This window comes from Danio aesculapii, chromosome 18, assembly GCF_903798145.1.
Source record: "Danio aesculapii chromosome 18, fDanAes4.1, whole genome shotgun sequence".
In the NCBI taxonomy this organism is placed as follows: domain Eukaryota; kingdom Metazoa; phylum Chordata; class Actinopteri; order Cypriniformes; family Danionidae; genus Danio; species Danio aesculapii.
Genome location: NC_079452.1, coordinates 32,194,610 through 32,210,638, shown reverse-complemented (window position 1 = coordinate 32,210,638; position 16,029 = coordinate 32,194,610). Strand labels below are relative to the sequence as shown.

The 16,029-nt window shown below is 33.7% G+C and overlaps 1 protein-coding gene across 2 annotated transcripts in view; it reads right to left on the bottom strand.

Annotated features, from left to right (window-relative positions):
- wdr59 (WD repeat domain 59) overlaps positions 1-16,029 on the bottom strand; it is a 48,522-nt gene that overhangs the window by 25,726 nt on the left and 6,767 nt on the right. For both annotated transcript variants that reach the window (XM_056478598.1, XM_056478599.1), the window contains exons 5-18: positions 13,599-13,679; positions 13,472-13,509; positions 13,303-13,391; positions 10,948-11,064; positions 10,787-10,864; positions 10,139-10,295; positions 8,787-8,866; positions 8,589-8,703; positions 7,447-7,571; positions 5,304-5,468; positions 5,124-5,225; positions 4,801-4,945; positions 2,313-2,382; positions 2,031-2,184 (exon numbers count right to left, since the gene is read on the bottom strand). In XM_056478598.1, the coding sequence (XP_056334573.1) occupies positions 2,031-2,184; positions 2,313-2,382; positions 4,801-4,945; positions 5,124-5,225; positions 5,304-5,468; positions 7,447-7,571; positions 8,589-8,703; positions 8,787-8,866; positions 10,139-10,295; positions 10,787-10,864; positions 10,948-11,064; positions 13,303-13,391; positions 13,472-13,509; positions 13,599-13,679 (1,516 nt within the window). The remainder of the gene's footprint in view (positions 1-2,030; positions 2,185-2,312; positions 2,383-4,800; positions 4,946-5,123; positions 5,226-5,303; positions 5,469-7,446; positions 7,572-8,588; positions 8,704-8,786; positions 8,867-10,138; positions 10,296-10,786; positions 10,865-10,947; positions 11,065-13,302; positions 13,392-13,471; positions 13,510-13,598; positions 13,680-16,029) is intronic.

Genomic DNA, 16,029 nt, shown 5'->3' with positions numbered 1-16,029 from the left:
ACTGAACCTAAACAAAGGGTAGAAAAACATGTTATTCAATCATGGTGAAACAGAGTTGGACAGTCAGGCTATAGAAGGGTATAGAAAACGTTACAAAAATGAAAATAAAATATAGAATACAAAAGTAGAAATGAAAGCAACTTATTTAAATGTTTAAATTGTATTAAATAATAAAATAAAACAAAACTATACAAAAATTTAAAAATAAAAGAATAAAAAGGGGGAAAAGCACACAAGATTGCTGAACCTTAAGTTAGAAGATTAAAATAAATACAGAAAACAAAAACAGTATAGCTTCTACTAATAAAAAGGATGTTTTTATATTTGTTATTATTATTTATTTCTTATTTAAATGTTTTACTTGTACTAAAACAACTAAAATAAAAAATATATAGTATATACACCCTCTACTAATAAAAAGGAATTTAGTTTGTCAATGACAGTGAAAAAAATAAATGATATACTTGTATTATTATTTTTCTTATTACCTATTGTTGTCATCATTATTCTTTTATTTCTTATTTAACTTGTACTAAAATAACAAAAACAAACAAAAACAAAACAGTATATACACACACTAGTATATACTAAAGTTCTAATATTTAACAAAGTGAATAATATTTAAAATAATAAAGAAAAAACAAATAACAGAAAATTAAATACATTTTATATAAGTGAAAATTAGAGCCCTGCTTTTGAGCCCGTCGGGGCCCCGACTTTTTTATCCTCCTAGGGCCGGGCTTCGGGCCAATTTTCACGTCATAGCTACCATACATATCGGGCTTCGGGCCTGCTTTACTTAAAAAAAAAAAGTTTAAAGAGATCTAATGCGTGCAGTCTGGAAGCGCATAGAGATTTCCAGCCGCGTGCAACAGAGAACATAAAAAGAAAAACTGTCAATGGCGAAGTTAAATCTATGAAAAACGCTAGAGGAAGGGCACACTGCTCATCAACTTTTCAGATAGTGACAACTTTAAATGATGAGCCAACTGGTCATGCACAATGCACAACTTGTAAGTTGAGTTAATTCTCTGTGGACCATATACTGCTTGAATATCGATTTCACTTAAAAAAAAAAAAAAAAAAAAAAAAAAAAAACTCCAAACATTTCACTAAATTATTCTCATAAAAAAAAAAATTAACAAACAAATCTGGTCTATTTTAATGGCTGTAGCAGTATAAGCTGTTTGGCGGAAAAAAGACAGGCTTAATAAAATATAATATTAATATAACATAAAAATAAACCTGGCCAAAAAAAAGCAAAACAAAAAACAAATTAATCAAATTATTATTGTAAAGTACTATTCTACTTTTATTTTATTATTATTATTTTATTTCTTATTTAAATGTTGAACCTTTACTAAAATAACTAAAACAGTATATAAAGCATTTTAATAATAATAATAATAACAATTATAATAATAATAAAAATAAAGGAAAAAACACACAATTAACAGTTAAAGAATACATTTAACAAAGTATTAAAATTAAAAATTCAAATGTAAAAATAAAACCTGATTAAATCAGTAAAATATATTATTATTCATTAAATTAATTCTTTAATAACAAAACAAAAGCATAAAATAAAATAAATTAAAGGAAAGGAAAATAAAAGAAAACAAAAAAACAAACAAAATAAAATAAAATAAATCCATACACAAAGATAAAAAATATATAATAATAATAAAATAAAAATCTATACATTAAAACATAAAAAAAACTAAATAAATCCATACACATCAAGGATAAATAAAAATAATAAAATAAATCCATACACATCAAGGATAAATAAAAATAATAATAAAATAAATAAATAAAATAAATCCATACACATCAAGGATAAATAAAATAAATCCATACACATCAAGGATAAATAAAATAAATCCATACACAAAGAAAAAAAATAAATAAATAAATCTAAACACATCAAGGACAAACAAAATAAAATAATACAATGGTAATCAAACAGCACCTAACCAGCCTTCAAGCCAGAGTTATTCTGTATCTGCAATTTTTGAGGCGAGTCTCACCCGCTCTTTGTAGTAGAAGGAAGATATGGACACTTGATCTTTGTCTGTTCGGGTCGGGCTGCCGCTGTACAGCCTCAGCGTGGTCTGAGACTCGGTTCGCATCTTCATGGGTGTCATTACACCACTATGATACGCTGAAAGAGCCGACAGAGACCTGCACAGACACACACACACACATTATATACATTTTATTAACCTCTTTACATTCAATTTACAAAGAAACACAACATTGTGTTCAACGTCAAAGAAGACAAAAACAAACAAAGAGGAATGAATATTTACCTGGGAGTGGGTTCAGTCGGAGGAGTTGCTCGATGCATAGTCATGGGTCGTGTAAAATACACCAAGGAACCTGTAATGGACAAATGAGGCAATTCTTTTATATAATAATAATATTTATATGATAAATGTACAATTTTAGTTATAAGACTGCAGATTGGGCACCATAGCGTGTGCCAAGCATAAACACAACTGAATTAGCAATTAAAAAAAGCAACAAATCTTTTTTCAATTTTACTTTGTTTTATTGTTTTATTCAATTTTACTTTGATTAGAAAGAAAAGTTATTTTATTATTATGGTAGATTAATATTATATTCTCATAATATCTGTGAGTCGATAATGTTATTTACTTATTTTTTCCACACTTTCTGGATACTCATGTTTAATTGTTTTGTATATAATCAATGTAAAAAGCTTTGTGCACCATACACTTCCACGTAAATGTGGAAATCTAAGCAATTAAAAATCATTAAAGGGCACCTAGGTTACCCCTTTTTTCAGTCTTTTGCATCTCCAGAATGTGTCTGTAAAGTTTCAGCTTAAAACACCCATCAGATTTTTCATTATACCTTTTATAAGATTCTATTTTATACATTTTTGCACTGGGTGGCAGTTTTGCTGTACTGCACCTTTAAGGCTAGTCCTCCTCGCCCACCGTTTCTATGTGCCTTTCAGTGTGCCTTAATCTCCTCCCTCGGCTGCGTCAGGCAACAGACAGACTTAAAGGAAGAAGATCTCACGTAGCGTTTGTGAGATATACTACAGTAAGAACTTTACCAATTGGTATTTGATGCATTTGTTGTGTTGAGTCAACTTAACGATGAGTCGCACACAATGTCTTTACACAAAGTTCACGCACACACACAGACACACACACACACGCACAGACAGAGCACACGTTTAGCTTTGCACTCTTTTTGCATGCAAATGTGACAGAATACAGGTTAATCTTCACTGCTGTATGGAGATCTGTTATGTTAATGTACAAAATAAACCTGATTTAACTTCCACAAACCAGGATTGAAGCATCTTCTTTTATAATTGTTCTGACACGCGGCTGTGCTGATTAAGTGCATCTGAAGTGAATCGCTGTAGTTCATTACACACGTGCTCTGTTTTAAAACATTTTGTAACTTGTGAAACTCACTCTTGATCATGTTTAATGATGATTGATGAACCTAGCGAACTGAACAGACCTTTTATTCCCGGCTGCTTTGCGCTCGTCCTGTCTTGTTGATATGATCATACACGTGACTACCGGGACATGTTAATACGCGCAGCTGTCAATCAATATCGGTGGGCGGGGGGCCGCACTCCTACGTCAGATTGCGGTCGGTCTGAAAACCGCTCCAATTGGTCCACCATTTTTATGTTGTTAAATTGAAAAAAAAGGACTGGGTGTGTTTATATCACCCCAATATGACGGTCTAAACACTATATCTACACATATGTCTCTCCAAACAACTTGAAAAGTAGATTTTTCACCATAGGTGCCCTTTGAATAATAAAAAAGAAAAGTAAAAATAAAAAAAATTAATAATAATAAAATCATAATAACTAATTAACTAACTAAATAAACAAATAAAGAAAAACATAAATAAGAACGATAATAACTAACTAACTAAATGAATGAATGAATGAATAAATAAATAAAACTAATGAATAAACTAATAAATAAATAAATAAAAAACAATAACAACTAAATAAATAAATGAAAGAATAAATAGATAAAAAAATACATAAAGTGATAAATAAATAAAAACATTAATAACTAAATAAATAAATAAACACATAAAGTAATAAATAAATGAATGAATAAATAAACAAATACATAAAGTAATAAATAAATAAATGAATAAATAAATAAAAATAATAAATAAATGAATAAACTAATAAATAGATAGATGAATACACAAATAATAATAAATAATAATGACTAAGTAAATAAATAAATAAACTAATAAACAGATAATTTAATAAATAAATAACCAACTAAATAAATAAATGAATACATAAATAAGCTAATAAATAGATAATTGAATAAATAAATAAATATAATAACTAAATAAATAAATCTAATAAACAGCTAAATGAATAAATAACAATAATAACTAACTAACTAAATAAATGAATGAATAAATGAATAAATAAATAAAGTAATAAATAAATAAATACAAATTAATTAATTAAGAATTTATTCAAATAAATAAATTAATCAATTAAATTAATAAATAAATTAATTAATCATTTAATCAAATAAATCAATTAATTAAATCAATAATTAAACAATTAATAATTAATAATTTAATCAAATTAATTAATTAATTTTTATTTGAGTTGGTTTAAATTTTCTCTTGGGTTAGCATAACTAAAATAACAAGGAAAAAAACCCACACAAATTAAAAAAAATTAAATAAACTCAATAAATGTGTATTAAAATGCATCTAAAATAAATATTATATATAAAATATCTTTCTTATATCAGTTACCTGTCCCGCAGAAACGTGCCCCTGAGGTGCGGGGAAAAGGGATGTTGGCATCCTGGTATGAGCCATAAGTGTTGGTCACTCGAGGAAAAGCAGGAAGGGCAGGAGTCACTGGCTTGGTGAGCACATAAGGGTTTGTACCATCCTCCTGCAAAGGTTGTGAATACTTATGCCTTACTTAACATTTTAACTTGATGTCACTGATGACCTCGCTAAGCCCCGCCCCATCAGTTACAGTTATTAACATCGAATAAAAAAAAAAAAATGCACATTTCAAAGCACTTCACGAGACCTTTAAATAAAATGCAGCAGTGAGACTCACTGACCATGACTCCATCTGACTCTAGGCAGGACACCAGCTGTCTGACACATGGCTCCAAGCAGTTCTGGTTCCTCTTCACCTTCTGAAGCGACGTATCGGTCAGGATCTACAAAAGAGACAACGCTGCTTTAATGTGATACTGAGTACATGTCAAGACAAGTCTGATAGGTGTTGGAGTTTCAACCTTCTGTATCTTGATCTTCATGGAAGACGAGATGTTTGTTGGAGAGACGAATTGAAAAGATGGAGCTGCATTGTTGGGATATTGAGCAGGAAACTTCACCACGAGCCGAACGCGATTGGCTCCGCAGTCGGCCGACACAAAGCAACTGCGGTTGACGGCATCCATCTACGAAAAACATGTTACTTTTCATTTATTAGAGCTGTGATGAGAAATCATTTAAGTTTCTGAGTTTACAAAATATTTCGATACAGTTCCGTTACAACAGATGGAGCTCTAGGCTACTTTTGGACAGCAGATTGCGCTGTAGGCTAGTTTTAAACAGCAGATGACGATCTAGGCTAGTTTTAACAGAAGATCGCGCTCAAGACTAGTTTTGAACAACAGATGGCGCTCTTGGCTAGATTTGAACAACAGATGGCGCTCTTGGCTAGATTTGAACAGCAGATGGCGCTCTTGGCTAGATTTGAACAGCAGATGGCGCTCTTGGCTAGATTTGAACAGCAGATGGCGCTCTTGGCTAGATTTGAACAGCAGATGGCGCTCTTGGCTAGTTTTGAACTGTAGATTGCGCTCTAGGCTAGTTTTGAAAAGCAGATGACGCTCTAGGCTAGTTTTGAACAGTAGATTGTGCTCTAGGCTAGTTTTGAAAAGCAGATGGCGCTCTAGGCAAGTTTTGAAAAGCAGATTGTGCTTTAGGCTAGTTCTTAACAACAGATGGCACTCTAGGCTATGGCGCTAGGTTAGTTTTGAACAGCAGATGGCACTCTAGGCTAGTTTTTAACAGAAGATAGTGCTCAAGGCTAGTTTTGAACAGCAGATGGCTCTCTAGGCTAGTTTTTAACAGAAGATGGCACTCTTGGCTAGTTTTGAACAGTAGATGGGTTTCTAGGCTAGTTTTGAACAGTATATTGCGCTCTTGGCTAGTTTTGAACAGCAGATGGGTTTCTAGGCTAGTTTTGAACAGTATATTGCGCTCTTGGCTAGTTTTGAACAGCAGATGGCGCTCTTGGCTAGTTTTGAACAGTAGATGGCACTCCAGGCTATGACGCTAGGCCAGTTTTGAACAGCAGATTGTGCTTTAGGCTAGTTCTTAACAACAGATGGCACTCTAGGCTATGGCGCTAGGTTAGTTTTGAACAGTAGATGGCGCTCTTGGCTAGTTTTGAACAGCAGATGGCGTTCTAGGCTAGTTTTGAACAGTAGATGGCACTCTAGGCTAGTTCTGAACAGTAGATTGCGCTCCAGGCTATGACGCTAGGCCAGTTTTAAACAGCAGATTGTACTTTAGGCTAGTTCTTAACAACAGATGGCACTCTAGGCTATGGCGCTAGGTTAGTTTTGAACAGCAGATGGCGCTCTAGGCTAGTTTTGAACAGCAGATGGTGCTTTAGGCTAGTTTTTAACAGAAGATAGTGCTCAAGGCTAGTTTTTAACAGAAGATGGCACTCTTGGCTAGTTTTGAACAGCAGATGGCGATCTTGGCGAGTTTTGAACAGTGCTCTTGGCTAGATTTGAACAGCGGATGGCGCTCTAGGCTAGTTTTTAACAGAAGATAGTGCTCAAGGCTAGTTTTGAACAGCAGATAGTACTCTTGGCTATGGCGCTAGCTTAGTTTTGAACAGTAGATTGCGCTCTAGGCCAGTTTTTACAACAGATGGATCACTAGGCTAGTTTTTAAAAACAGACGGCACTGTAATATATATATTTTTTTTACAGAAGATTATGCTCTAGGCTAATTTTAAACAGCAGAGGTGTATTTGTGCATCACATATATTGTCTTTTGTCACTAGATAAATGTAAACACAACTCACTATAACACTAGTAATTTGCTGAAACCTTTGCTAACATTATTGATTATTTTAATTTCAAGTGGTATTTGTAAAGAACTGGAGGTGAGCTAAGTATGGTTGTTTGTAAAGCATACAACACCGTCTGCTGTTAAAAATTCAGCTCAGAACCTATTCAAAAAAGAATAGCAATATGTTTTTAAAATCTCATCATCTATGTTTGAACAATGTTCTCAAACTATTTTTCACCACAGCTCTAGACCTATTTATGTATATTTATTAATTACAAAAAGAATTAGGTGGTTTGATACTTCATATTCTGTTGGTGCTTTTCTTCAGACATCACAGGGACTGACCTCCACATTAACGTTGCGAATCTGTAAGTTGACCAGAGAAAACTCCTGCTGCAGAGTTTGGGGTAAACCTGGTATGTCATTCTTAGCACTGGATGACAGGCCTGACTGAGGCCCATCTAACTGATCTGTGAGCAGAAAATCATTCTTACATTAATGAAAAGAAGGCAAAGTAAAAAAGGTTCTTTTTCACATTACCATAAATGGAAAACGAGGAAAAATTAAAAGTAAAAGCATATGAATAATACATTTTATGCAAATTTTTTTGTTTAAAAAAATCCACTAAATACAGATCCATTTATATTTTATTAAACATTATATTTAATTTATGTTTTACATTAAGATCAACTCTGTTACTTTTTGTTCATTTACTTCATTTATTTCAGCATTAATTACATTTTTAAATACTTTTATATAGTATAATACACTGTGCGATAATATTTTAAAGATAAACACCATAAATATACTTTCAGATCTTCTATAAAATACAGGGGTTCACTCATGAAAACATTCATACAGTCATTAATGTAATAAAAATCCACCAAATCCAGATCCCAGAATTTCAACTTCTATATAATATTTAATAACAATAATAATAATAATAATAATAATAATAATAATTATTATTATTATTATTATTCTTATTTAAAATAAATAAACAAATAATTAAACAAATAACAACGATAATAATAATATATTTATTTATTATTTTAAAAAAATTACACTAATAATAAAAAATAAATAATAATAATAATAATAATAATAATACACTTATAAAAAACAAATAATTAAATGAATAATATTTATTTAAAATAAATAAACAAACAATTAAACAAATAATAATAATAATAATAATAATAATAATAATAATAATAATAATAATATGTATATTTATTTAATATTAAAAAACTAAAATATTTGCACAAATAAAATAAATAAATAATAATAATAATAATAATAATAATAATAATAATAATAATAATAATAATAATAATAATAATAATAACCAAAACATTAGATTCCACAGTTAAATACAAAATAATAAAACAGGCAGTGCTTATTTACAGTACATTCAACATATTTCTGAAAATAATTGTGGTAAAATAACTAAAAAAGTAAATTAAATAAAAATATATTTCTTTCACCTAGTGAGTTGTCCGCAGTGAATCCAGGACTCAATGGCGGTTCAGAGTCTTGAGATCTCAGTGTTTTCTCCGTCTCAGTGGTGAGCTCATCCACGATTTCATTAGCACAACACAACTATAAAAACATGCGTCCATCAGTCAGTCTCCAGCATAACATCTCCAGCAGTACAGAAGCAAAAATACATTCCCAAGCATCACCTTCTGGAGCTGAGGATCGACTCTCCATATCCTCAGGGTTTGATCTCTGGACCACGTGACCAGTTGGCAGTCTTTGGACCCTAAGACATAAATGAACAGTGCTCAAATACAATTATTTTCTGTTATGAAAGTCAAAATAAAACATTCATTCCCAGAATTACTTCCAGTAGGGATGGCAGCAACTAATTGACAATTGATTAATTGTTGAAAAACTTTATCGAGGATTGATTATAGAACATGGACATCAGTTAATGAGCATTGTTTTAAGACAGATGCAGCTTATGCACACAAGATGGACAGCAGAAAAAAAATAAAGCTAGTATGAATGAGTTTATTAAATACTCTCCAGTTCTATGCTTAGAGAAACAAGATATTATATTATATTATATTATATTATATTATATTATATTATCATTTTCCTTCTGCTTAGTCCTTTTATTCATCAGGGGTCGCTACAGTGGAATGAACCGCCAACTTATCCAGCATGTTTTACACAGCGGATGGCCTGTGTAAAACTCCAGGAAACCGGAGCACCCGAAGGAAACCCATGCAAACACCTATATTATATTATATTATTCATTCATTCATTTTCCTTTCGGCTTAGTGCCTTTATTAATCTGGGGTCACCACAGCGCATTGAACCGCCAAATTATCCAGCATATCTTTTACACATTGGATGCCTTTCCAGCTGCAACCCATCACTGGAAAACACCAATACACTACAGACAATTTACTCAATTTTCTTTTTTTTCGGCTTAGCCCCTTTATAAATCTGGGGTCACCCCAGCGGAATGAACCGCCAAATTATCCAGCATATGTTTTACACAGCGAATGCCCTTCCAGCTGCGACCCAGTACTGGGAAACACCCATTGTCTTTTTTTAAAGAGAGAAGAGTGTTTCTACAGGTGGTTTGTCAAACCCACTCAACTGAGTGAAGCAACTTCATAAATGCAGCGATTTTTTTTTGAGATATGAAGTGATTGTAAGAAAGTATCTGGTAAAAATATGTTTCTACAGGTGGTTTGTCAAGCCCACTCACCTGTTTGAGGCACGCTCTGAATTGCATAATGTTTTGAGGTTGTCGTGTGATGTGGTATTATGGTTTCACCTATGACATAACAGTAGAGATTTCAGACAGGAAACCATTAGGAGCAGAGAGAGGGGAAGGATCGGCAAAGGACCTCGAGCTGGGAATACAACTCGGGTTGCCGTGAGCACGTCGGTGCTACATGTTGGCGCACAGTACCACTAGGCTATTGGTGCCGACGACTATTGTTAAACACAAAATCAATCTGAGGATTTTGTGGAAAATAACTTTCCTCAGTCTCCATCTACTGGCAGCTCTGCTCACCTTCTTTCTGCGGCCTCCACTGAAACTCATACACAACATCGTCATGGCCCACAAACGCATGAACGGGGCTGTTCAGCTCCAGCGTGCTCCATAGGAGAAGGCTGTTCTCACGCCGGAGCTGAGGAACCATCACTGTAACCAGCCCATTTGAGAAAGGCTGGACAGAAGAAAAGAAGAGGACGCAGTGGGTACTTCACAACATGCAACTTCAACATTATTTGAATTACTAATTATTTTATTTTTCATCTCTTATATTAACAGTGTCAATATAAATAAATATATATACTTTGGTTAGCACTGTCGCCTCACAGCAAGAAGGTCGCTTGTTCGAGTGCTAGTCGGGCCTCTTGGCATTTCTGTGTGGAGTTTGCATGTTCTCCCCGTGTTGGTGTGGGTTTCCTCCAGGTGCTCCGGTTTCCCCTACAGGACTCAAACCAGCGACCTTTTTGCTGTGAGGCAACAGTGCTAACTACTGAGCCACTGTGCCGCCCATATTTACATTACAATAATTATTGTTTTTATTGTATTTTTGAGACAAAAAAAACGTATCAATACAACTGAAACCAATAATTTATTTATGGTTTAAATAATGATAACAATACAAATAGATATTTAAACTGTATATTTAAACAGTGATTTGAATGATACCGTGTATCTGGCCTTCCACACAGGCACCTGACAGGACAAGATATCAAGGTACTTCCGGGGTTGTCTGTAATCCCAGAACTTTTGAGATAAATCAGTATAAAAACAGAATCAGTAAAACTGCAGCAAAATTATTTATTCATAATAATTACGATTAAACTCACCCGAACAGAGTTGTCCTGACTAGAAGTAGCCAGAATGTACTCATTATCAGGGTGCCAGTCCAGACCGTTAATCTTTGCCAGATGGGCAGCGACATACTCGACTGCAGTGTTCGGTTTCTGAAATGGAATACAATAGAATAGAATATGTTTTATTGTCATTGAAACATGTGAAAAGTATAACAAAAATGAAGTGCTTTCACTAGTGGCGTAGCGCAAACTGCGTGGGCCACCAATACAGCATATGTATGCATGCATGCATCGAATGAAATGAGTGTAGTTAACTCAAAATTGACTGAAAGATAATTCTACTCACTTGAAAAGAACTTAGTGATGAAGGAAATGAGTTATTTAAATACCTCATTACTTCAAGAGAAATTGACTGAGTTCACAGTACTCATAAAGATTAGTTTAACTCAAATGGTTTGTTGCAATCGGTTTCCTCAAATGGTTTGAGTTGCCTTAACTTATTGGGTTTTACAGTACTCAAATTGTTTTATTTACTCAAATGGATTAAGTTCACAGTGCTCATTAGGATTAGTTTTTGAACTTAAATGGTTTGTTGCAATCGGTTTCCTCAAATGGTTTGAGTTACCTTAATTTTTTAGGTTTTACAGTGTACATATAAAATCCAATAAGCATTTACCTTTAAAAATGTCCTTAGCATTCCAAGGGTTCTTCAAGCTTTTTTTGAACAAAATTCACGAAGTAAAATGCCCATTGGACACGATATCAGTGCTGAAAATTTTAAGTTTAGAAAGCCTGTCCTGGCTCATTGTGGTAGAACGACTTAATTAAATGGATCAAAATGAAACTACACTGGGACAATGGATGATTTTGTCATTAACAGCAAAAAACTGTTTATAATAGGCTATGCTACTGTTTTATTTTGGTCATACAGTAAACAATTAGACATTACTCCACGTTTGCTTTAGCTGTGGGCCTCACGGAGGCGCAGTGGATAACACTATTACCTAACAGCAAGAAGGTCGCTGGTTCGAGCCTTGGCTGGGTCCGTTGGCATTTCTGTGTGGAGTTTGCATGTTCTCCCCGTGTTGGCGTGGGTTTTATTCGGGTGTTCCGGTTTCCCCCACAGTCCAAAGACATGCGCTACAGGTGAATTGAATAAGCTAAATTGGCTATAGTGTATGTGTGTGAAAGAGTGTGTATGGGTGTTTCCCATTGTTTGGTTGCGGCTGGATAAAACATATGCTAGATAAGTTGGCGGTTCATTCCGCTGTGGCAACCCCTGATTAATAAAGGGACTAAGCCGAAAAGAAAATATATTAATGATATTTTGGCTGCTGAACGGAAGTGTCTTTGAACGCAATTCATTTCTCCCTTAACGTTATTCATTTTTCTTGTTTATTTTGTAGATAACTGATCGACAAAAAAAAATGTATTGAAATTAAAATACAAATTACACCAAATGAAATTCATTCTAAAAAGACAAAATTTTTCAGCAGAAATATGAAGTTCTAAAAATAATTACCAAGCCCTTATGAGAAACTGCGGACTGGAAAAACAAACAAAAAACAAGCAATAGCATATTTAAACCAGATAAAAACTATTTGAAAAATACAACAGTTTGTCGGCGCCAGTGGTGTTGTGGTTAGTGCGTCGACACATGCACTCCGGTTCTCACAGCGACCAGAGTTCGATTTCCGCCTCGTCATCCTATGCCGATCCTTCCCCTCTCTCTGCTCCCCACACTTTCCTGTCAATACTCTCTACTGTCCTATCAATTAAAGGTAAAAACCCTGAAAAAATAACTATTACAACATTTTTTTTTTTTCAAACAATACAACAGTTACCATTGCGAGGGAGCTAATGGATGTGCTTTGATGCACCGTCTGTCACACTCTTTATTTAAAAATATGGTTCTGTTAACACATCGAAGTACAGAATTCTAACTAGATTGGCCATAGTAATTCAGTCATATTGTCACATCATATTTATATTCAAAGCTTCTATTGAGATATTATAATTAAGTATTGAATGTGTCATCATATTTTATGAAATCATTACCCTAAAAGTGTGATCTTTTTAGTAATGCAGCCTGTAAATGACTTCCCGCCGGCGCACCTCTCACTTTACAATCAGGAGAGAATGTTTTTTGTTTTTTTTTTCACGAAACTTAATGTTGTTTTGACAAACATGTCTAGTGAAGTTATTCATTTTTTCTAACATAGAGTTATGTTTATGATTAGCAGAAAGTTGTTGGGCAACAGAGTGAGGAGTATTCAAATGCACAGTGAAAGTAAGACACTGAAATGTGTTGTGACTGCAAGTTTTCAAGGTAGAAATTATCAAAACTCTTTTGTGTTTATGATGCAAGTAACAGAATGACATAATCACCCTTTTGTCCCAGATTCTGACATCACCATCATGACTTGATGCCAAACAATGTTGATTCCGTCTGTTCCACTTCACCTGAGATGCTCCAGCTAAAACACAAAGGAAAAATCAGAAGATCAAAACAAAAGACATCAGAGTTTAAATAAACTGATCAATTCTACGCACTCACCAACAGCAGACAAAGTCACGGTTGGCCTCCGAGTGTCGCTAGAAATCAAGCAAGAAAAGCATAAAATATGCAACATTACACAAACTCTGCATCGTGCACTTTTAGTAAGTAGTAAGTAAAGACTCACCTTGTGTCCCATATGTACATGTATGTGTCCACAGAGCTAGTGACTAGAAACTCTGGTTCAAACCACGACCAGTCTAAATCACTGAAACAGACAGGAAAAGTTTTGGTTTCATTAAATCAAAATCACATGCATTGTGTGTTATATTAGAATGGTAACAAAAGACAAAATGTATTTACATGCTTCATTGAGATCAATTCAAGTCTGTTCATGTATTCAAAATACACATTTTTAGCAGCTTTATGGAGATTTATGATTTTAATGTTTATGAGTTACACTTTACAATAAAGTTGTATTAGTTAATGTTAGTAAATGCATTTATGAACATGAACAAACAATGAACACTACATTTATTACAATATTTGTTCATGTTAGTTCATGAAAATACAGTTATCCATTATTAATTCATGTTAAGTCACAGTGCATTACCTAACGGTTATAAGCATGAATATGGATTTAATAACGCATTAGTAAAATTAGTAAATGTTGAAATACTATTAATAAATGCTCTACAAGTATTGTTCATACTTAATGTTAGTAAACACATTAACTAATATTAACTAATGAAACCTTATTGTAAAGTGTGACCTGTTCATGATAGTGTAATGTCTAAGTTTCCGTCATTATATTTGGGTAAGTATAATTTTAAGTTGCTAAAGACATAAAATCAAACTTTTTTGCTTATGCATTTTTATTGTTTAGTTTAGGTCAGCGTGAAACAGAAGTTGCGATAGTCGTTTCTTTTGTGATGTACATCCTAGTAAAAATCCTCTCAAAATTGTTTATCGGAAATAATAATAAAAGTAGGCGGGCTGCATTTTGTCCATGGGGAATTGATTGGATGGATGTGATTTGCTATTGGTGGATCACATATGATTGGATGGATGTGATTTGCTATTGGTGGATCACATATGATTGGCAGATTGATCCACCAATGGCAAATCACATCCATTTAATCATATGTGATCCACCAATAGCAAATCACATCCATCCAATCAATTCCCCATGGACAAAATGCAGCCCGCGCACTTTTATTATTATTTCCGATAATGCTATTGGTGGATCACATATGATTGGCAGATTGATCCCGCCCACAAAAGAGTAAACAAACCAGCAGCTTTATTACACTCGATTTTATAATAGTTTTTTCCTGCCGCAGTAAGACTGATGGCAAAAATTTCATAGGAAGTAGATCAGAGAGAAGAATTCAGACTGACTTCATGCTAATTTAAAGGACTCAAGTGCAATATAGACATGTATGTGTGTATTTGTATGTTTTGTAAATGCATATGTAGATTTTATGTATAGGTGGCCATAGATATATTTTTTAATCTAGATTAATCTCACTGTAATCTTGGAATTAATTTAGATTAAAAAGGCTCATTTAAATTTTGCCGAAGGCATTCTGAATATGTGTGCTACCCAAATAATTACTATAAGTAAGTCTGAGAACGGGTTTCTCAAGCCAGGTGGTGCATTAGACCAGGGGTTCATCTTCTGTTTTCCAAAATGCATCACAAACTGCTTGAGAAACTGTTCTGCTATGATAATTGGTGATGAAAATAAATTGTACAATAAGATGTACTTGTGTTTACTAACTGTTTATTCGGTTAAACATGAATTTTGAACTGTAGGCCTACATAAGCTCCAAACAGCGATTTTTGATTACCTTAATCTGACTAAAGTCATAACTGAACTAAACAGAAATGGAATTAAGACGTGGAGTATGCATATATTAGTGGCATTATTGAAGTAAACAATGCAATCAAACTATTACTGTCATGTAGGACTTTCCGAAAAAGATCCACACACACGGCTGTCAGTAAAAAACCGCACACACACACTGCAAAATGTAGAAGCTTTTTTCTTTCCATTTGGCATGCGTTATTAAATTCCATAACACTCTCACCACTCCTTTCTCCCTATTTCCGTCTAATACCCCAGTTTGTCATGGGTGCATGAATGAAACGTTCATGAGTTAAAGTGAAACTGCCAAACTGCAGTTAAAGTCACCCAAAATGACAGGAAACTCTTACGTGAAAGCACTTCACGCAAACACCTTAATCATATAATTGTCTATTAAGGCAAATAACTAGATTACAGATGTCCATGTAAGCATCAGTAGTGTCTTCGAAGTAATTGAAAGATATAGAAGGGCATCCTGCTGATTTGATTCAGAAGGGCACTTTTTTGTCAGACGGCTCACCGGTCAGGTACACATCCGCGCTAAAATATCAAGGTGAAAGTCATCATGGCTTGCGTAGAATAGACCCAGCTCCCAACCCAACTATGAGAATAGATTTACGGCAGTTTTTTTTTGTATCACGCGATAGGAGTCTCGCATGAATGCCGATAACGACCCACCACTTGTTTAATGTCTTGTGTACCGTTTATACAAGCTGACTTTGCACAAAAGGATTCCTCTGTAGGATGG